Source organism: Oncorhynchus masou, chromosome 4, assembly GCF_036934945.1.
Source record: "Oncorhynchus masou masou isolate Uvic2021 chromosome 4, UVic_Omas_1.1, whole genome shotgun sequence".
NCBI classification, from domain to species: Eukaryota; Metazoa; Chordata; class Actinopteri; order Salmoniformes; family Salmonidae; genus Oncorhynchus; species Oncorhynchus masou.
In genome coordinates, this window is record NC_088215.1 from 15944026 (window position 1) to 15966756 (window position 22731).

Consider the following 22731-nt stretch of genomic DNA (forward strand, 5'->3'; position numbering starts at 1 on the left):
TAGCCCAAACAGACCTGCACTCAGGCTACTGATAAAGGTCTGTTGAGAAAGGTTGGTTAAAAAGTGTGTTACCTCTTGGTTTGCCAGGTATTTCCCCATGGGCCACCCAGTGTCAGTGCATCTCTACTTCCAGTCGGACCAGTTCCAAGGCTACCTGGTCAAGCACCACGCCACTAACCTGGCAACCAGCAAGCTGGAGACCCTGGAGACCTGGGTGATGCCCAGGAAGACCTACAAGGTGGCTTCCCCTCCCAGCACCTTCACCAGGCTGCAGTTCGCTGAGGTAACTGTCCTTCTTTTTGTGGTTGTATAACGTTTAGGTAATGTTCACATTCCCAGAACAGTAACGCGGTGATATCACGACTCAGGGTATGACCCAGATGCAGACACAGGAGGCAGATAGTGCAATTCTCAGATGATTTATTAGAAACGCGGGGCAGGCAAAGGGCAGGTCGAGGACAAGGTTCATGATCAGAGTCAGGCAGGTACCAGACAGCAGGCAGGCTCGGGGTCAGGGCAGGCAGGTACCGGACAGCAGGCAGGCTCGGGGTCAGGGCAGGCAGGTACAGGACAGCAGGCAGGCTCGGGGTCAGGGCAGGCAGGTACCGGACAGCAGGCAGGCTCGGGGTCAGGGCAGGCAGGTACAGGACGGCAGGCAGGCTCGGGGTCAGGGCAGGCAGGTACAGGACAGCAGGCAGGCTCGGGGTCAGGGCAGGCAGGTACCGGACAGCAGGCAGGCTCGGGGTCAGGGAAGGCAGAGGTTCGTAATCAGGTCAGTGTCAGGCAGGTACAGGACAGCAGGCAGCCTCGGGGTCAGGGCATGCAGAGGTTCGTAATCAGGCCAGAGTCAGGCAGGTACAGGATGGCAGGCAGCCTCGGGGTCAGGGCAGGCAGAGGTTCATGATCAGAGTCAGGCAGGTACAGGACAGCAGGCAGCCTCGGGGTCAGGGCAGGCAGAGGTTCGTAATCAGGCCAGAGTCAGGCAGGTACAGGACAGCAGGCAGCCTCGGGGTCAGGGAAGGCAGAGGTTCATGATCAGAGTCAGGCAGGTACAGGACAGCAGGCAGCCTCGGGGTCAGGGCAGGCAGAGGTTCGTAATCAGGCCAGAGTCAGGCAGGTACAGGACAGCAGGCAGCCTCGGGGTCAGGGCAGGCAGAGGTTCATGATCAGAGTCAGGCAGGTACAGGACAGCAGGCAGCCTCGGGGTCAGGGCAGGCAGAGGTTCGTGATCAGAGTCAGGCAGGTACAGGACAGCAGGCAGCCTCGGGGTCAGGGCAGGCAGAGGTTCGTAATCAGGCCAGAGTCAGGCAGGTACAGGACAGCAGGCAGCCTCGGGGTCAGGGCAGGCAGAGGTTCATGATCAGAGTCAGGCAGGTACAGGACAGCAGGCAGCCTCGGGGTCAGGGCAGGCAGAGGTTCGTGATCAGAGTCAGGCAGGTACAGGACAGCAGGCAGCCTCGGGGTCAGGGCAGGCAGAGGTTCGTAATCAGGCCAGAGTCAGGCAGGTACAGGACAGCAGGCAGCCTCGGGGTCAGGGCAGGCAGAGGTTCGTAATCAGGCCAGAGTCAGGCAGGTACAGGACAGCAGGCAGCCTCGGGGTCAGGGCAGGCAGAGGTTCATGATCAGAGTCAGGCAGGTACAGGACAGCAGGCAGAATATGGTCAAAGCCGGGAAAAACTAGGAAACAGAACTTGAGAAACAGGAAGACGGGAAAGCACGATGGTAAGACAAGACGAACTGGCAGCAGACAAACAGAACACAGGTACATACACAGGGGATAATGAGAAGATGGGCGACACCTGGAGGGGGGCGGAGACAAGCACAAAGACAGGTGAAACAGATCCGGGCGTGACAGTCATCTTTTAGAAGTAGACACACCTTATATACAGTAGCTTCACCAGGCTACAGTTCGCTGAGGTAACTGACACACCGTTTTTGGGGTTGGAGTTGTAACATTTATGCAATTTTCTTATAACAGTCACATAATATTTACACTCTTTCAGTAGACGGTGCCCCCAAATCAAGCTTTATTTCTACAGCACATTTCAGACATGGAATGCAACAGAATGTGGTTCACAATGAAAAAACAATGAAAATAAAAACAGAAATATTTACTACACAGCCAACATAGGAGGATTTTTAAAAAGTGTGTTTTAAGATCTATTTTAAATATGTCCACTGTTTCGGCCCCTCTCAGGTTCTCTGGCAGGTTGTTCCAGAGGCTGGGGGCATAATAACTAAAGGTGGTCTCTCCATGCCTCTTGGTCCCAGGCTTTGGGATAGTTAAAAGGACAGTGCCAGAGGACCTGAGGGACCTACTGGGTACATAACTTAAAGTCATGTCTGGCATGTATTGGGGTGCACAATCGTGGATTGATTTACAAACCAAGAGAATGATTTCTCCAGGACAAGCAGAGGTTAAAACCAGTATGATGTGTGCTCTCTGTCTGGTCTTGGTCTGTAACCGTGCTGCAGCATTCTGTATGTTTTGCAGTTGACCAATGGCTTTCTTGCGTAGACCAGACTATCAAGGCACAAGGCGAGACCCAAATGGAGACACAGGAGGCAGATGGTTGGAGTCTTACAATGTTTATTAATCCAAAGGGGTAGGCGAGAGAATGGTCGTAGACAGGAAAAAAGGTCAATACCAGATCAGAGTCCAAGTCGGTCTTGTCTTGATTTAGCTGGAGGAAGTTGTGAGCCATCTAAGTATTTAAATCACTCATACAGTCTAATCTATCCGTGGAGCTAAAATTCTCTGCTGACACAGAAATGTAACGTTGTGTATCGTCTGCGCAGCAGTGAAATCAATGCTGTGCTTTCTGCCAAGGGGTAACATATATAAACTGATCAGTACCGGACCCAAAATCAAACCATGTTAAATGCAACGTGATATGTATTTTCTCTGAGTTGTGTTCACCAAGGGTGATGAAAAACTCTCGACAGGTTAAATAGGTCCAATTTAGAACTGGGGAGGCCAACCAACCTCTCCAGTCTGTCCAGAAGGACATCATGGTCAACAGTGTCGAATGCAGCACTTAAATCCAAGAGTACAAGGACAGGGAGATGTTTGGCATCTGTGTTGCCTCGAAGATCATTTACCACTTTAACTAAGGCTGTCTCTGTGCTGTGTGGTTTTTCAAAAATACAGTTGGCACTTGAAAAAATCATTTAGCTGTTTCAAAACCAATTTCTCCAGAATTTTGCTTAAGAATGGAATGTTGGAGATTGGCTGAAAATTGCTAAAAGCTGAAGAATCTAGATGACTTTTCTTCAGAAGGGGTTTCATAATAGCTTCTTTTATTGCAGTGGGGAGAGTGCCTGTGAACAGGGAGTGATTAACAATAGCTTACACTTCTCCAGGTATGCAATTAAAAACTGTTTTGAAAAAGGTGGTGGGGATAGCATCGAGAAGGCAGGTAGAAGACTTAAGTTGTTAAGTTGTGATATCACTGTCTGTGTCAACCAGGGAAAATAAATCCATAGTGCCTTTGTCTGGTTGGCTAGGTCACATATCATCAAACGTCTCACCTGGTCTTGCTTGACTGATACCCAGCCTATCTTATCTCTGAAAAATATCGCCAACTCATCCCATTTAGAAGTGGAGGAAAGTTCACATCGTCAATTGAGAACATTTGCTGAGGTAACATGTCATGTTGTGCGTTGCACAACGTTGAGGTAACGTTCACATTACCTTTAGCAGATCTTTCAGCACATCCATTTCTATCACCGGCTCCTGTATTGATTGTGTTCAACCATTCAGTCAGTCCGACCATTAACTGAAGTACATTGTTTCGAGGTTGTAGGCTACAACTTTTACCTAATGTTCACATAACATTCGCAGTCATTCAGCAGCCCCTGTCATTTAGACTAGAGTGCCCGGCAGTTATCCAGCCACTTAGTCAAACAATGACCTCTATGTGTTAGCAGTATATACAAGCCCTGAAGTGCCTGGCACAGAGAAGCATGTTGTATAAAATATGATTGGCCAGATCAGATATATAGTTCATGGTGACCTTAGCTATATTCATTGTTATGGCAACCTTGCAGAGAGAACACACACACACACACACATTGGCGGCAGGCATTAAACACAGAATCGGTAGCCTTGTAAAATGTAAATTGGTTGAATTCATCAGCTCTATGTATTAGAGCCTCACCGGCTGCTTATCTGTTGTTTACTAATGAAACGTAGACTACTCACCTTCATGCCCGAACGGCTTCCTAGTTATGTTAGTATAAATAATGACCCTATTTCTACTTCTGGGGATGTTCTCTAACATCAGCTATGTCTTAGTGAGCCAGCGAGCACTTTTCTGTTTATCATGGGGGGGTTGAGAGTGAGTGGATGAGAGCGATCGTTTTTTTCTGGTTTTCACACTGTCAAGCAGAACCCTCTGAAATGTCAGTTGATGTCCTCGTATGAGCACTCTGAGGTGATAAGTCGGGGTGAATCTGACCTTTTACTCTTGTCCTTCGACCTATTGACCTTTGTAACAGTTCCGAAGCGACACTAGACTGTGAGGAAGTCATGGGCACAGGGAAGCCTCTGAGGCGTTCTAGTCTAAAGAGTTGTGAGTGACAGCAGAACGACGCTGGCACGGCTTTATCTGAGTACTCGGCATCGCAAAGGACTTTCTGTCGGTTGCTTAGCTACAATGACTGTCAGTCAGTCAGGCAGCCAGAGGACAGATAGACGGTCATGACAGAGCTAAGCAGTTATAGTTGACTGTTGTGAATGTCTGTCAGGCAGATAAACCATGTCTGCAGCACAACTTTAAAATACAGCCTTTTCCTTCCATCTATAAACTCTCTCTACCCAATTTTTACTGGCATTGCTCTCTGACATTGCTCTCTACCTTTCCACAGTGGTCTTAATAGACTTGCTTCCAACACCTATCCTAAATAAGTGAGGGATAGATGACAGACTACCACCCTACTGACAGACGACAGTTGTAGCGGTGGTAGTAGATTCCTATGTAGTCCGGTAGGTCTGTATATCATGTATGACTTTACAAGGTCTCTCCCTCCTACCGCCTAGAATTTCTCACTCTGCCTCCCTTTAACTTCTACCATAAACTGGGGAGGCAGCACAGTCTGTCCCTCCTACCTATAACCTCTCTCTCTCTGTCCCTCCTACCTATAACCTCTCTCTCTCTGTCCCTCCTACCTATAACCTCTCTCTCTGTCCCTCCTACCTATAACCTCTCTCTCTCTGTCCCTCCTACCTATAGCCTCTCTCTCTCTTTCCCTCCTACCTATAACCTCTCTCTCTCTGTCCCTCCTACCTATAACCTCTCTCTCTCTGTCCATCCTACCTATAACCTCTCTCTCTCTGTCCCTCCTACCTATAACCTCTCTCTCTCTGTCCCTCCTACCTATAACCTCTCTCTCTCTTTCCCTCCTACCTATAACCTCTCTCTCTCTGTCCCTCCTACCTATAACCTCTCTCTCTCTCTGTCCCTCCTACCTATAACCTCTCTCTCTCTGTCCATCCTACCTATAACCTCTCTCTCTCTGTCCCTTCTACCTATAACCTCTCTCTCTCTGTCCCTCCTACCTATAACCTCTCTCTCTCTGTCCCTCCTACCTATAACCTCTCTCTCTGTCCCTCCTACCTATACCCTCTCTCTCTCTTTCCCTCCTACCTATAACCTCTCTCTCTCTCTGTCCCTCCTACCTATAACCTCTCTCTCTCTCTGTCCCTCCTACCTATAACCTCTCTGTCCCTCCTACCTATAACCTCTCTCTCTCTGTCCCTCCTACCTATAACCTCTCTCTCTCTGTCCCTCCTACCTATAACCTCTCTCTCTCTGTCCCTCCTACCTATAACCTCTCTCTCTCTCTCTCTGTCCCTCCTACCTATAACCTCTCTCTCTCTGTCCCTTCTACCTATAACCTCTCTCTCTCTGTCCCTCCTACCTATAACCTCTCTCTCTCTGTCCCTCCTACCTATAACCTCTCTCTCTCTGTCCCTCCTACCTATAACCTCTCCCTCTCTTTCCCTCCTACCTATAACCTCTCTCTCTCTCTGTCCCTCCTACCTATAACCTCTCTCTCTCTCTGTCCCTCCTACCTATAACCTCTCTCTCTGTCCCTCCTACCTATAACCTCTCTCTCTCTCTGTCCCTCTTACCTATAACCTCTCTCTCTGTCCCTCCTAACTATAACCTCTCTCTCTCTGTCCCTCCTACCTATAACCTCTCTCTCTGTCCCTCCTACCTATAACCTCTCTCTCTCTTTCCCTCCTACCTATACCCTCTCTCTCTCTTTCCCTCCTACCTATAACCTCTCTCTCTCTGTCCCTCCTACCTATAACCTCTCTCTCGCTGTCCCTCCTACCTATAACCTCTCTCTCTTTCCCTCTAACCCCATGCATCCCTTTACAAGACGGTCTCTATCTCCTTTCATTCCAATCTCTTCCTCCACCTCCCTCTAACTCTGCATAAGCAGGACAGGCAGGACAGAGGTATCAATAGTAGCTGCCTGTCTGTATCTTAAACGCCTTTACTCACAGTATATGTACAGTAGTAGGCTACATCACCCTCCCACTGTCACCCATTACTGATCTGGCAACCTAAGACCTGGCAACCATGCCTCCCCCCACGGGCACCAGCGTCAAACACCTAATGTTGTGGTTTATGTCCTCTACTAACACTTTACCTACAGTACAGTAGTACGTCACCCTCCCTCTGTCCTCCACTGCTGACCTGGCAACCTCACCCCTCCCCAGCATTACCTCAGCAGCACAACACTTCATCTTGTAGCTTAAGCCCTCTACTCACACATTACGTCTTACAGTGGTACGACCACTGCTGACCTGGCAACTCAACCATAAAACCCTCCACCCCATCCCTCTCCCCCTCCACCACACCCCAACAACCTCACTGGCGCCAGAGTCAAACACCTCCCCATAAAACATGACAGGTCCATTTCCATCAGACAGTGGTGCGGGCAGCCACGTCCAACCAACCAGACCACATCTGGTCTTGATTTAAAAAACTGTTGTTTTTTTTTTTACTGTGTGTGCGTGCGTGCATGCATGCATGTGTGTGTGTGTGTGTGCATGGTGTGTGTGTGTGTGTGTGTGTGTGTGTGTGTGTGTGTGTGTGTGTGTGTGTGTGTGTGTGTGTGTGTGCACGTGTGCGAAACAGACAAAGGCCCCCAGGGTCCTGTTGGGTTCTGGGCCTTATTAGTGTCAGTCTTTGTGTATGGAGGTAATGCAGGTGTTGAATGCAGCTAGACCCAGGCCCGGAGCACTCCCCTGGGACAGCTTGAGATAGCTGGCATCCTTACCCACGTCCTCTATGTTTGTCAAATAAGATCTATGGAGAGGGAGGTATGGAGGGGGGGGGGGTAATAGGTAGAGCGAGGGAATGAGAAAGTGATGCATGCTACAGGGTGAGGGAATGAAAAGGGATGCATGCTACAGGGTGAGGGAATGAGAAAGTGATGCATGCTACAGGGTGAGGGAATGAAAAGTGATGCATGCTACAGGGTGAGGGAATGAAAAGGGATGCATGCTACAGGGTGAGGGAATGAAAAGGGATGCATGCTGCAGGGTGAGGGAATGAGAAAGGGATGCATGCTACAGGGTGAGGGAATGAAAAGGGGATGCATGCTACAGGGTGAGGGAATGAGAAAGGGATGCATGCTACAGGGTGAGGGAATGAAAAGGGATGCATGCTACAGGGTGAGGGAATGAGAAAGTGATGCATGCTACAGGGTGAGGGAATGAGAAAGTGATGCATGCTACAGGGTGAGGGAATGAAAAGGGATGCATGCTGCAGGGTGAGGGAATGAAAAGGGATGCATGCTACAGGGTGAGGGAATGAGAAAGTGATGCATGCTACAGGGTGAGGGAATGAGAAAGTGATGCATGCTACAGGGTGAGGGAATGAAAAGGGATGCATGCTACAGGGTGAGGGAATGAGAAAGTGATGCATGCTACAGGGTGAGGGAATGAGAAAGTGATGCATGCTACAGGGTGAGGGAATGAAAAGGGATGCATGCTACAGGGTGAGGGAATGAAAAGGGATGCATGCTACAGGGTGAGGGAATGAGAAAGTGATGCATGCTACAGGGTGAGGGAATGAGAAAGTGATGCATGCTACAGGGTGAGGGAATGAGAAAGGGATGCATGCTACAGGGTGAGGGAATGAGAAAGTGATGCATGCTACAGGGTGAGGGAATGAAAAGGGGATGCATGCTACAGGGTGAGGGAATGAGAAAGTGATGGATGCTACAGGGTGAGGGAATGAGAAAGCGATGCATGCTACAGGGTGAGGGAATGAGAAAGGGATGCATGCTACAGGGTGAGGGAATGAGAAAGGGATGCATGCTACAGGGTGAGGGAATGAGAAAGCGATGCATGCTACAGGGTGAGGGAATGAGAAAGGGATGCATGCTACAGGGTGAGGGAATGAGAAAGGGATGCATGCTACAGGGTGAGGGAATGAGAAAGGGATGGATGCTACAGGGTGAGGGAATGAGAAAGGGATGCATGCTACAGGGTGAGGGAATGAGAAAGCAATGCATGCTACAGGGTGAGGGAATGAGAAAGGGAATCATGCTACAGGGTGAGGGAATGAGAAAGGGATGCATGCTACAGGGTGAGGGAATGAGAAAGGGATGCATGCTACAGGGTGAGGGAATGAGAAAGCGATGCATGCTACAGGGTGAGGGACTGAGAAAGCGATGCATGCTACAGGGTGAGGGAATGAAAAGGGATGCATGCTACAGGGTGAGGGAATGAGAAAGTGATGGATGCTACAGGGTGAGGGAATGAGAAAGCGATGCATGCTACAGGGTGAGGGAATGAAAAGGGATGCATACTACAGGGCGAGGGGTTTGACTCGGGAACCAGTGATGGTTTACAGATCTTGAGCAACAGTTGCCACAGGTTTAGAGTGAGGAAGGGTCTTGAGTTGGGTTGCCAGATTAAAGGTAAAGGAGAGAGGCTGGATGGTAGCCTCGTAGCCTACTACTTGTGCTCTAAGTGTGAATTTAGGTCACACAAGCCACAAGCTGACTGTGTTTGACTCCAGGGTTGCCAGTTCAGCAGTGAAGGACAGGGGTGGCTGGTAGCAGTAGGACTACTGTGCTGTCACTAAGTCAAGTGTGAGTTAAGATCATACACTTAAACAAGCTGAGGTGTTGAACCAGGGTTTGAAGTGAAGTGTAGAGAAAAGGTCGGAGGTCATCGGATGAACCTGAAGTGGGTCAGAGGTTAATCCCTGTTTGACCGGTTCTCAGGTGGTCAGTACGGTCGTACACTCAATGAACTGTGGATTTGTAGCTGTGTTACTGTTTGTCTCCACTCTCCAGTGACAGTTTGAACCAGAATACAGTCGCTTCAGGAGATTCAGTACACTCAATGAACTGTGGATTTGTAGCTGTGTTACTGTTTGTCTCCACTCTCCAGTGACAGTTTGAACCAGAATACAGTCGCTTCAGGAGAATCAGTACACTCAATGAACTGTGGATTTGTAGCTGTGTTACTGTTTGTCTCCACTCTCCAGTGACAGTTTGAACCAGAATACAGTCGCTTCAGGAGATTCGTTCAAATTCCAATTCAAGATGTGAAAAGTATGATTCATTTTCAATGAGAATATTGCATTTCCATTCACTTCCTGAATTGATGGAGTTGAAATAGAATTGAGCCAAAACCATTACTGAAATCCAATGTTATCTATGCCCATAGTACCTTACCCAGATTTCTCACAGAACAATTTAGAGTCGGGAGGCAGTAGCCTGCAGGCAGTGGGTTATAGTTGTATTTCCTCAGTCAATATGCTTTTGATTTCAGACTGTGGCCTAGAATCAGACCACTGACAACAATGAGATGTATATGGTGTGATATGCCAGTGAGGAAAACACTTCGAATAGACTGAAATAGAATATAAACAAATTGAATAGAATCAATAAGAATAGAATAGATTATAATGAATTAGCATGAGGGATACTCTTTCAGACCTGCAGAGAATGAATAGCATAGCTGATAGACGTTCTGGTTGAGGATGTTGAGGATACTAACAGGGAAAGTAGTGGTTTGGTAGAGAAAATAGGGGTCGGTAACATTATTGAGTTGAAGGGTACCAATTTTGCTCACTAAATTGAGGTGAATTGAATTGAAGGGAGGCAGGGCAATATCCTCCAGTTGTTGTTGCAGACATTGTGAAGCACACACATACACACAACCACAAACACACACACAACCACAAGGAAAATATAGTTTTGGTTGAGAAAATACAGGTCAGATGAATTACAAAATTGAATTACGGAAGTGCATCACAGGCTGGGAAGATCCACTTATGGCTCAGGCAGTGTGAAAACACACACACATACACACACGTACACACAGACACACAAGGAAAATCTAGATTTGATATAGAGAATAGAGGTCAGTTAAATTACAAAATTGAATTACCAAAGTCCATCACTTTACAAAACTCACTTTACAAAGTACAAAACACACACACACACACACACACACACACACACTAATGTGTAGAGTGAATTAAAGTGAAAGCCAAGATCCTCTCACAGTTTATGTTTTCCGACATCGTGACACACACACCGCACCACACCACACCACACCAAACCACACCACACCACTAATTTCTCTGTGGAGGTTGAGTCTATTTATAGTGTATAGACTCATTTCTCAGTCGGCCTAATATTGAGTGGAGTGTTCCAGTCAGCCCATTGATCTGTGGTCTGGTGTTAATCACTGGGAGTAAGGATGAGCATATCCTCAAGCCTTCACCATCCCTCCTCATCAACCCTCCTCCTCATCATCCCTCATCATCATCCCCCCTTATCACCCTCATCATCCCTCCTCATCAACCCTCCTCCTCATCATCCCTCATCACCCTCATCATCCCTCCTCATCATCTCTATTCATCATCCCTCCTCATCAACCCTCCTCCTCATCATCCCTCATCATCAACCCTCCTCATCATCCCTCATCATCCCTCCTCATCATCTCTATTCATCATCCCTCTTCATCATCTCTCCTCATCAACCCTCCTCCTCATCATCCCTCATCATCAACCCTCCTCATCATCCCTCATCATCATCCCCCCTCATCACCCTCATCATCCCTCCTCATCATCTCTATTCATCATCCCTCTTCATCATCTCTCCTCATCATCCCTCCTCATCATCCCTCCTCATCAACCCTCCTCCTCATCATCCCTCATCATCATCCCCCCTCATCACCCTCATCATCCCTCCTCATCATCTCTATTCATCATCCCTCTTCATCATCTCTCCTCATCATCCCTCCTCATCATCTCTCATCATCTTCCCTCCTCATGTTTCCACAAGCGCCTTAGATTAATCTGCATCCTCTTTCTCTCTGTCCTCCTTCACTCTCTCTGATCTTCACTCTCTGTCCTCCTTCACTATCTCTGATCTTCACTCTCTGTCCTCCTTCACTATCTCTGATCTTCACTCTCTGTCCTCCTACACTCTCTGTCCATCCATCTCACTATATATAGTCCTGTCTCTGAGTATAGTATACCAAACATTAAGAAACCCTAAGGTGTCGAAAGCGTTCGATTAGGATGCTGGCCAATGTTGACCCCAATGCTTCCCACATTTGTGTCAAGTTGGCTGGATGTCCTTTGGGTGGTGAACCATTCTTGATACACATGGGAAACTGTGGAGCGTGAAAAACCCAGCAGCGTTGCAGTTCTTGACACAAACCTGTGTCCCTGGCACCTACTACCATACCCCGTTCAAAGGCACTTCAAGCTTTTGTCTTGCCCATTCACCCTCTGCATGGCACGCAAACACAATCCCTGTCTCAATTGTCTCAAGGCTTAAAAATGATTATTTAACCCGTCTCCTCCCCTTCATCTACACTGATTGAAGTGGATTTAACAAGTGACAGCAATAAGGGATCATAGCTTTCACCTGGATTCACCTGGTCAGTCTAATGTTTTGTATCGTCAGTTTATATCATCATGCTCTCTCTGCCTGTATTCTCCATCTCTCTCTCTTCTCTCTCCATCTCTCTCTACTGTATTCTCCATCTCTCTATCTTATTCATCTCTCACCTCTCTCCCCTCCAGCAATAGTCTTAACCACATTAAATGGAGTTAGGGCTTTTCATCTTCCCATCTCTCTCTCTCTCTGTTTGTCTGTGTCTGTCTCTCTCTCTGTCTCTCTGTCTCTCTCTTTCTAAGTCTCTATTTCTCCTGCTCTCTCTCTCTCTCTCTCTCTCTCTCTCTCTCTCTCTCTCTCTCTCTCTCTCTCTCTCTCTCTGTCTCTATGTCTCTATGTCTCTATGTCTCTGTCTGTGTTGTTATAGATTGATCCCCAGCCACCCAGAGGGTTAGTCAAGGTGTTCGCTCTTCACTCAACATATACACTGCTGTCTCAGTCGGCCTGTCTATCGATCACACAGGAAGCTGCAAACCAACACTCACATTACACATCAACTGAGACTATCTTACGTAGACATACTGGAAATCCTGTATAAGCCTACACATAGAGAGTCTACATAAAGCCTTATGAGACATACTGGAAATCACATAATGCACTACTGTAGACATGATAGATAGGTACTGGCTGTACTAATGTTTGAAGCTGCACACCAATGCTGACATTACAGATGAAGTGAGACTAGTATACAGATGTAGGATCTTAATTTGAACCAGTTTGCTACAGCATTATTCCTACGGGAAATTCAAGTCTGAAAATGTCAAAGTGGAAAGCCTTTTTAGACCTGGATGATCAAATTAAGATCCCACATCTGTACACACTGGAAATCACGAGTCTATACAGTAGACATTTTTATTTTTATTTTTTTAATTTTATTTCACCTTTATTTAACCAGGTAGGCTAGTTGAGAACAAGTTCTCATTTACAACTGCGACCTGGCCAAGATAAAGCATAGCAGTGTGAACAGACAACACAGAGTTACACATGGAGTAAACAATTAACAAGTCAATAACACAGTAGAAAAAAAAGGGGAGTCTATATACAATGTGTGCAAAAGGCATGAGGTAGGCGAATAATTACAATATTGCAGATTAACACTGGATAGATAAATGGTCATGTACAGGTAGAGATATTGGTGTGCAAAAGAGCAGAAAAGTAAATAAATAAAAACTGTGGGGATGAGGTAGGTGGAAATGGGTGGGCTATTTACCAATAGATTATGTACAGCTGCAGCGATCGGTTAGCTGCTCAGATAGCTGATGTTTGAAGTTGGTGAGGGAGATAAAGGTCTCCAACTTCAGCGATTTTTGCAATTCGTTCCAGTCACAGGCAGCAGAGTACTGGAACGAAAGGCGGCCGAATGAGGTGTTGGCTTTAGGGATGATCAGTGAGATACACCTGCTGGAGCGCGTGCTACGGATGGGTGTTGCCATCGTGACCAGTGAACTGAGATAAGGCGGAGCTTTACCTAGCATGGCCTTGTAGACGACCTGGAGCCAGTGGGTCTTGCGACGAATATGTAGCGAGGGCCAACCGACTAGAGCATACAAGTCGCAGTGGTGGGTAGTATAAGGTGCTTTAGTGACAAAACGGATGGCACTGTGATAAACTGCATCCAGTTTGCTGAGAAGAGTGTTGGAAGCAATTTTGTAGATGACATCGCCGAAGTCGAGGATCGGTAGGATAGTCAGTTTTACTAAAGTAAGCTTGGCAGCGTGAGTGAAGGAGGCTTTGTTACGGAATAGAAAGCCGACTCTTGATTTGATTTTCGATTGGAGATGTTTGATATGGGTCTGGAAGGAGAGTTTGCAGTCTAGCCAGACACCTAGGTACTTATAGGTGTCCACGTATTCAAGGTCGGAACCATCCAGTGTGGTGATGCTAGTCGGGCAAGCGGGTGCAGGCAGCGATCGGTTGAAAAGCATGCATTTGGTTTTACTAGCGTTTAAGAGCAGTTGGAGGCCACGGAAGGAGTGTTGTATGGCATTGAAGCTCGTTTGGAGGTTAGATAGCACAGTGTCCAATGACGGCCCGAAAGTATATAGAATGGTGTCGTCTGCGTAGAGGTGGATCAGGGAATCGCCCGCAGCAAGAGCAACATCATTGATATATACAGAGAAAAGAGTCGGCCCGAGAATTGAACCCTGTGGCACCCCCATAGAGACTGCCAGAGGACCGGACAGCATGCCCTCCGATTTGACACACTGAACTCTGTCTGCAAAGTAATTGGTGAACCAGGCAAGGCAGTCATCCGAAAAACCGAGGCTACTGAGTCTGCCGATAAGAATATGGTGATTGACAGAGTCGAAATCCTTGGCAAGGTCGATGAAGACGGCTGCACAGTACTGTCTTTTATCGATGGCGGTTATGATGTCGTTTAGTACCTTGAGTGTGGCTGAGGTGCACCCGTGACCGGCTCGGAAACCAGATTGCATAGCGGAGAAGGTACGGTGGGATTCGAGATGGTCAGTGACCTGTTTGTTGACTTGGCTTTCGAAGACCTTAGATAGGCAAGGCAGAATGGATATAGGTCTGTAACAGTTTGGGTCCAGGGTGTCTCCCCCTTTGAAGAGGGGGATGACTGCGGCAGCTTTCCAATCCTTGGGGATCTCAGACGATATGAAAGAGAGGTTGAACAGGCTGGTAAAAGGGGTTGCGACAATGGCGGCGGATAGTTTCAGAAATAGAGGGTCCAGATTGTCAAGCCCAGCTGATTTATACGGGTCCAGGTTTAGCAGCTCTTTCAGAACATCTGCTATCTGGATTTGGGTAAAGGAGAACCTGGAGAGGCTTGGGCGAGGAGCTGCGGGGGGGGCCGGAGCTGTTGGTCGAAGTTGGAGTAGCCAGGCGGAAGGCATGGCCAGCCGTTGAGAAATGCTTGTTGAAGTTTTCAATAATCATGGATTTGTCGGTGGTGACCATGATCCATGATGGTTGTATAAATGGTGTGGGATACATATTATATCACAACTACAATTTCCTATGACATTACAGTGTAGAGGCGAATTCACATTCAGCCTATTTTTGTGTTCTTCATTTGCCTCAGTTAATGTTGTATGCAAAGTATGCATGAAATACATTATACGGTTGGACATTTCAGATCCAGTGAATTAATTACACACTCCCTTTTCTCTCTCCTTCCCCCCTCCGTCCCTTCCTCCATCCCTCTCTCAGATCGGCACAGAGTGGGATGCCAAAGAGCGCATGTTCCGTAACTTCGGTGGTCTGATGGGTCCCATGGACGAGACAGTCGGGATGCAGCGGTGGTCCAAGGGCCCCAACGTGACCGCCACCGTGGTGTGGATCGACCCCACCAACGTCATCGCTGCCACCTACGATATCCTGATCGACGCCAGCGCAGAGTACACCCACTACAGACCCCCCCTGAACCAGCCTCTCAGGCCTGGGGTGTGGACCATACGGGTGTTGCATCACTGGAGCCCCGTGGCCGAGACGAGGTTTCTGATTAGTCCGCTGGCTTATATGAAGCATCAGCCTATAAGACAAGGTAAGAGTACAGCCACAGACACACACACACACACACCACTGGCTTATAACAAGCACTAGCCTGTACGGCAAGGTAAGAGATAGGCCTATATGTAGTGCAGGTCTACAAGTCACATGAGCGTCAGTCTGTGATGTATGTGATATAATTGATGCAGTGTGTCTTGTCATGTTATAGGCCTATCACGGATACACACGCAAACACTAAAGCACATTTCCCATGAGTCCCTGATGTGTTTACGATGCTCCTTCTAATCAACTCTCTGAGCCGTTGGAAGCACCAGTTGTTTGTCACCAAGTCGACCGTAATCACCCTCAGTGTTTCTCATACATACTAAACAGTATGTTAAACACCTCCATATCACGCCGAGGAACACAATTACACAATTAAATCAATCTGCCTGTGTTAACTATAAGGGACCAGAACCCCTATTGTTTTAGCTGGAGTAATCGGCTGCTGTGAAAGTCACCTGGGAGTTGAGATGCTCACCTCGGTGTGGAGGCATATTCACAGCCCGACCTGTTTTATAATCACACTGAGACCATTTTTAATTATGAACAGAATCAACAAATAAAAGTTAGCAGGCTTTGCCCTGACGCGCCGTGGGGTTTTGGTGCCATGTGTGCGAGTGAGGAGAGAGGAAGCTAAAATATTCATCAATTGTTCATGAGTGTTTTTGTTTGTTTGATAGTTCGCTCGTTTGCGTTTTCTCTCAGTTGTAAATCCCTGTTGATGTGAACAGAAAATGGATTAACTCCACTTCCCCTCAAACTCCAAACTCTGTACTTGCACATAGTCAGAATGCTAAATTCACTCCCAAAGACTTTGGAGATGAGGGTAAATCGACTGCCTTTCTCCACTGTTTATGGAAGACAATCCTGAAACGTACTGCTATGGTCTCTGAGGTTATACTGTTGTTGAAATGTTTTATTACCTAAGTGAGGCGACACTCAGCTCTACTTTAGATTGTTTTACACTAAACTTTTTGGGTTAAAATAGCCCAGTTGGCCCATAATGCAGACAGTAGTCCTAAACTAGATCCACTGCAGCATAGAAACTATGGAAATCTGTGAGCTTCAGTATCAAACGGCCTTATATGGACTACAGTACAGTAGTTATCCATTGAGACAGTACTGAGGATAAAAACCTGCCTAGTTTCCCAGACACAGATTAAGCCTGGTCTTGGACAAAGAAGCACTTTCAATTGAGAATCCTTTTTAGTGTCTGGGAAAGCAGCCTTCCGGCTCCTACTCCTGTTGGATGGGGTTAGATGTCCTTAGATCCCATAGTCCTGAAGGTCGTGGTGGCACAGTAATCCTGCAGCCTTGGCCTCCTCTCCACCTGCTCTAACAGCCTCGAGCCTTCCCATACAGATTTACAACCCTGAATATCTCCAGGTCTTTCTACTGCACGTAGCCTTCGTGGTGTGTTTTTTGTTGTTTGCCCTGGCTTAGCGCTGGCACCGTGGGCCCTCGCACACACACACACACGCGCGCGCGCACGCACACACACACACAGTAAAGTCGGTAGTTGGCACCGGGCAGTGGCAAGCTTGGCAGAACAACCAGGTGTCTGACTGCATCTCTGTCGTTAGCACGTGAAAACGCTAGCGGCTAACAGCAGGGTGCGAACCCGGCACAGGCAGAGAGAGAGAGAGAGAGAGAGAGAGAGAGAGGAGAGGAGAGCTGGGCTAGCGTACAATAGCCAGGCTGAGGAGGGACGGCAAGCGCCCCGGTGTTAGGAGCACTGAGGAATGTACAGCTTTACCTTCAGGGTGGAGGAGTTTTAGGGATGAGGTCATGGTCTCGTCTCGTCTCTGCCCCCTAGCTTCCAATGGCTTTATAAAAAGACACGAGGAACAGTCGTTGAGTTGTTTTACCAATTTGTGGCTTAGGCAATTATTTTATCTCTTGAGGGTATGAAGAGGCTTATAAATGTATGCTGTGTGAGAAGATGGTCCTATCTGCCCCCTAGCTTCCAATGGTTTCATAAAGAGACACTAAGTGCAGTCATTGAGACACTTGGTGCAGTCTCCCACTTTGTGGCTGAGGCTTACCCTAGAGAAATCAATAGCATGTAATTAACCAGTAACACAAAGTTTGGTCTCATCAAATGAGTTCACAGTTCCATTCCACCCTTTACAATCAAGTCAAAGTGGTTCGACTGATTTTCCTACTTAGATTCCCCATTGATGACTCTGTCTGTTTACCTGCTCATTTATGAACACTATCTCCAGGACAGTCTCGCCATAAAACATAGAACAATCCATTTTTGTCCCCCTCTTTCTCTCGCTTCATCTTTCTCTTCATCTCGCTCTCGCTCTCCCTCCCTCCCCCAGAGGACACGCTGAAGCTCCACAATGGACCAGCCAAGAACAGTTATATGGAGCAGAGCTTCCACGGCCTCAACCCCGTGCTCAACATCCCTGTACACCTGGGCCAGGTGGAGCAGGCTAAGCGCAACGCCGCCCTGACTGGCCCCACGTTGGAGCGCTGGGTAGACGGCCTGGTGGGTGCGATGTGGGAGGCTGGGGACGTGTGTTCCACCTCCATGACAGGGGGACCTGGAACATCCTGCCCCGTCATGCAGACCTGCGCCAAGACCCCCTGGAGCTCGCTCAGCCCCGACCCCAAGTCCCAGCTGGTTCCGCCGCACGCCGACGGGCGCATCAGGTAGCAGTGGCGCCTCCGGCTGGACGGGAGGCCACACTGCCGGTCTTAAGTTTAAATAATTTATTTTTTAAGTCTCCTTTTGTTTTCAGTCGACGTAATGGATCAGAAAAGAAGAGAAAAGACGGAAGTTGTGTTTTTTTGAGGTTGGTTGGAGGTTGTAGGAGCGTTGAAGAGGAAGAGAATGTCTGGGGTAGATTCTGTGGTGTTTCAGACTCCTGAAGTCTTCCTCTTTGCCGTGTTCTGTTTCCCAATGTATTCATTTTAATCTCGCCGCTGAGTTTACTGTGATTGATGCTGTGTCTGACGTAGAGACAAATGTTGCTTTGCCAAGCACCTAGTAAGGCCGCCTAGTCTGCTGCTAAATGGAAGAGCGATTGAGAATTCAGTCAGAAGGAAGAGTGTTCGGGTTGAACAGGATAGTCGACACTGGTGGTGGACCAAGTTCTGGGCCCGTATTCACAAAGCCTCTCAGAGTAGGAGTGCTGATTTAGAATCTGTTTTCTCTTTTCTTTTCTATATAGACAGGGCGGGACCTGATCCTAGATCAGCACTTCTACTCTGAGGGGCTTTATGAATACGAGGCCTGCTTCTCAAGTTTGGTTTGGCCTACATGTAGGGAGATAGACTGAACCGCAACCTCGGAGGGTGTCGCGAAGATGTATCTTTAAAAGAATAAGCTACATTCTTTGCCTCGATCTTTGCGTATGACTGACAAAGTTACTATGGCACAGCACTACTTATTGACTTTCAGTGCCTGAACAGGAGAAAGGTGTGTGGGTGTGACGACTATGGAGAGGCATTAGTGCCAGTAGAAGTTGAATTCAATTCATGAATGATTGAAACTAGATTCAGTTCCTATTGGCACTGATATCACTCCATACTGGACAGCCTGAAACTTGAAATGAAAGTATATCAGCTGTGCTTTCGCAAGAAAACAGACATTCTCAAGCTTATTTTTTCATTTCCTTTTCTAAGATTTTTTGGTAATTTGTTTTTAACGACAGTTTATGTTGCAAGTATGAAACAGAATATCTCTCAAAGTTATTGTCGAGTGAATGGAGTGAGTTGTCCACAAGTTGCTATTTATTTATAAGTTTATATAAATACAGAATATTTTTAGTCAATGACTAAATGACTACAACGCTGCTTTGGCAGCTCGATAAATATTTTTTTGTAAAGAGAAACTGCCTTTATTTACAAAGGCCGATGCCCCAATGAACCTGTATACCTATTTTGGGCGCAACAAACCTAATGCCCGCCTGTGTGTCCGTGATGTCCAGTCTGAATAGCTCTTCCTGTCTTGGTTCTTTCGTCGACTGTTTGCCAAGTCTTCATCACACGGGGAAGCACCCAGGACTGAAAGGTCACAGAAAGGTCAGCTTCCTACTGACAACCTCCCTAACAGAGAAGTAAACAAAAAAAGACAGAAACTCTCCAAAATGTGTGTTGAAGTCATTACGTGGTGATGTTACATTTCCTACTCAGTTCCGTGTCAGTACCAGGATGTTAGTGATTGATGATGCTGTTCATGCTGTGGCAAACATGGAAACAAATAGTGAATTATATCTTGTATCTTGATCAAGGAACTGTTGGATTGGGCCCAGGCAACTTTGGTTTTCACCTGTTCTACTACATGCTAAGTTCTTTTGCTGCCATCAAGACTCTCTCTCAGTTGACCACAGTTCAAACATAGCCTATAGCACAGTGCCCCCTTCTCCAACCACCATGGAGGGTAACTACGATCTGCCGCTTCGCTTGTTTGGCTTCAACTCAATTCTCCTCACAACCTAATTTGGTCCCAATTTAGAATCCAATCTGTGATTGTCAACATGATTTGGCAGTCAAACGTGCTAAGTGAATGTTTTCACCAGGGCTCATCAGCGATCATTAGTGAGTTAATCAATGGCCCAAGTTCACCTTGAACCTTGTTGGATGTATCGATCCTAATAAGTGTCAGTCCTGTCACTCAAACTTGAACTGTTTTGTGATGTTGCCATGGTTACAAAGAAGGGCAATTTTGCCTATATAGGGGCTCGCCAGCTTCTAGTGCTAAAACCCAGAAGTGAGTTACCTCTGGTTTGTTCAGCCTTTCCTATGGGGAAAGAATGGGGTTTTGGGATAAGCACTGAAAATAAGGTCAGAGGTTAACACAGGCTTAGGAGATTTTATACAGTACACTTTGTTCTATGAGATAATATCAGTCAGTCAACATGACCTTTATCCTTTATGTGCTTTTTTTATTACATAAATGCTTCAAAATTCACAAAGTGACGTTAGCTGATGAAGATGATCTCCTAGAACAAAACGTATAAGATCTCCTAACCTTGTGTTTACCACGGACCTTATTTTCAGTGTTTATCCAAAAACCCTACAAAATTGCCATTCATTTTCCCATAGGCTTTGTCCAACAAACCATGGCGGATTTAGTGCCTACAAAAAGACGCCATTACTATTTCTCTGTATTAGCTAGCTAGAGAATAACATTAACAGCTAGATGCAGAGATGACCCTGTCCTCCTTTTACTGGCAGTGCCATTATCACATTGAAACAAATACTTAAATTGACGAATACTTTGCCCATTGTTCAAAAGTACAATTATCATTCTCGAGAAGTGAATTGAAATATGTTACTCGATGTAAAAGTCCTATTTTGTTACAAAAAAATGAAAATGTACATACATATTTTGTATTGAAAATATGTTTAAAACTCATTCTATGTAAATACCGATGCAGTGTGGAAAGATTATGAAGTGGAATTATAGTAGAAGAAGAACTGATAGCTAGTGTTACTTGTTGCTAGTTGGGCACCGGCTGATTTTAGGTACATAACCTGTTTCAATGTTTTGGACAGATCTAAGGAGTAAGGAATGACTCAGAATTGGGTAAAGCTTTTAATATTATTCTTCGCCTTTTAGAGAATATCATGACAGATTGTTGTTCTCTCTGCTGGAATGTATTGTTCAGCAACTGTTGCACAAACGTCTCTGAACTCAACGTTTCCCGAAGCGTCTGGGGAAACGTCAAAGTTTCCTAAAGTTTCAGGGGGAAACTCTGTGCCTTAGCTATCTATCTATACTCCTGCCTAGGGGACTCTTCAAACGTTCTGTCCGTCTATGAACATTAAATTGTTATGGTCGTTTTTACTTTCCACAAAAAGTGAAAGAAGAGCACCAAGAGTTAGTCGACGTGATTTGATGAAATCTGTAACACCAAAAAAAGATGTCCGCTGTTGTAAATACCATGCCTTCTTGTCTTTCGCTTTTACATTTTTGTGGATATTTTTTTTTTGTTGGTACATTTTTCTCTGACTGCTTTTTTTGAAATTAAAGAGCTCTCTCTAAATCTTGTCTCGTTATTGTGTGGATTTCTATGCTTAAACACTTCAAGTTTATGACATGAGTTGTCACGAAATCCTTGTAACACATGTCCTTCTCAATTATTTATGCACGTTTAAGTAGCCACAATTGCATTTTACTATGGAAACAAAGTGTCAATTACACCACAATTAAAGTGATAGCACAGTCAAACAGTTAAGTCATTCCCACAGTTGTTTAATAATCACCCCAGCTTCACCCTCTTAAGTATTTGTTGAATTACCTGAAGTTGCTTCCACGTGTTTTCCATGACTTAACTGAAGAATCAACCTGCCGTCGTCAGCTGTTGAGCACCAGAGACACGTGCATTATGCATGTGTCAACTCTCCTGTTTTCAGCCTATTGACAGAGAGTGGAGAGAGTTCAGGCCTTAAACAAATACTGTACCATATGTCTCAGAGGCAGGCAACCGTGTGTAGATATAAAACAAACCACCTCAAACACAATATGCAGTAGCCAGAGATTCGGCTTCCCCTTTGCCTTCCAGAGATAATACATCTAGAAAACAGGGGACCTCACCAACAGTCAAACAATCCTCTTTCAATGTGCTGTGCGATGAATGCTGCCACCGTTGTCTGTTCATCAGAACAGAATTGGGGTTCTGTGTGATCCTCCCGGGCCTCTATCATCACATACACACAATCATCCCACACATCTTCCCGGGCCTCTATCATCACACACGATCACAGGGTGTACTGAGCCTCTGACAGGCCCAGATCAAAGGGACACTACGGACCATAAGATCTCACGACGCTCCCACAAGGCTCCGAACACGCCGGATAATTAATCCAGGGTGGCTGGAAGGAGAGAGTGTGTGTTTGTGTGTGTGTCTGCTTAGTGAGTGTGATATCACATCTGTGAGGAGTGTGTCTGCATGCATGTGTGTATACAGTACGTGTGTCCGCCCGCGTGTGTGTCACATCTGTGAGGAGTGTGTGTTTTAGGGGGGGGGGGGGTCCCCATCTGTGAGGAGTGTGTGTTTTAGGGGGGGGGGGGGGTCCCATCTGTGAGGAGTGTGTGTTTTAGGGGGGGGGGTCCCATCTGTGTGAAGAGTTTCTAACAATGTACATAAGCAACATCTTGCAGAGCAGTTTTATCCAACACATGGAAAACGTGACAGTGAGACAACGACAACGGTATCACTGTCTCTCCTGAGGCGCATCACATTAATGTGACAGCAAACGTTTAAAAGGTGTTCTAATAAAGTTCAGAGATCAAAGCGGAATCTT

The 22731-nt window shown here is 46.6% G+C and overlaps 1 protein-coding gene across 1 annotated transcript in view; it reads left to right on the forward strand.

The window, feature by feature from the left end:
- LOC135524505 (xylosyltransferase 1-like) overlaps window positions 1-21475 on the forward strand; it is a 150770-nt gene extending 129295 nt beyond the window's left edge. The window contains exons 9-11 of the mRNA XM_064952096.1: window positions 88-283; window positions 15127-15460; window positions 17796-21475. Of these exons, the coding sequence (XP_064808168.1) occupies window positions 88-283; window positions 15127-15460; window positions 17796-18133 (868 nt within the window). The 3' untranslated portion in view covers window positions 18134-21475. The remainder of the gene's footprint in view (window positions 1-87; window positions 284-15126; window positions 15461-17795) is intronic.
- The last annotated feature ends 1256 nt before the right edge of the window (window positions 21476-22731 follow it).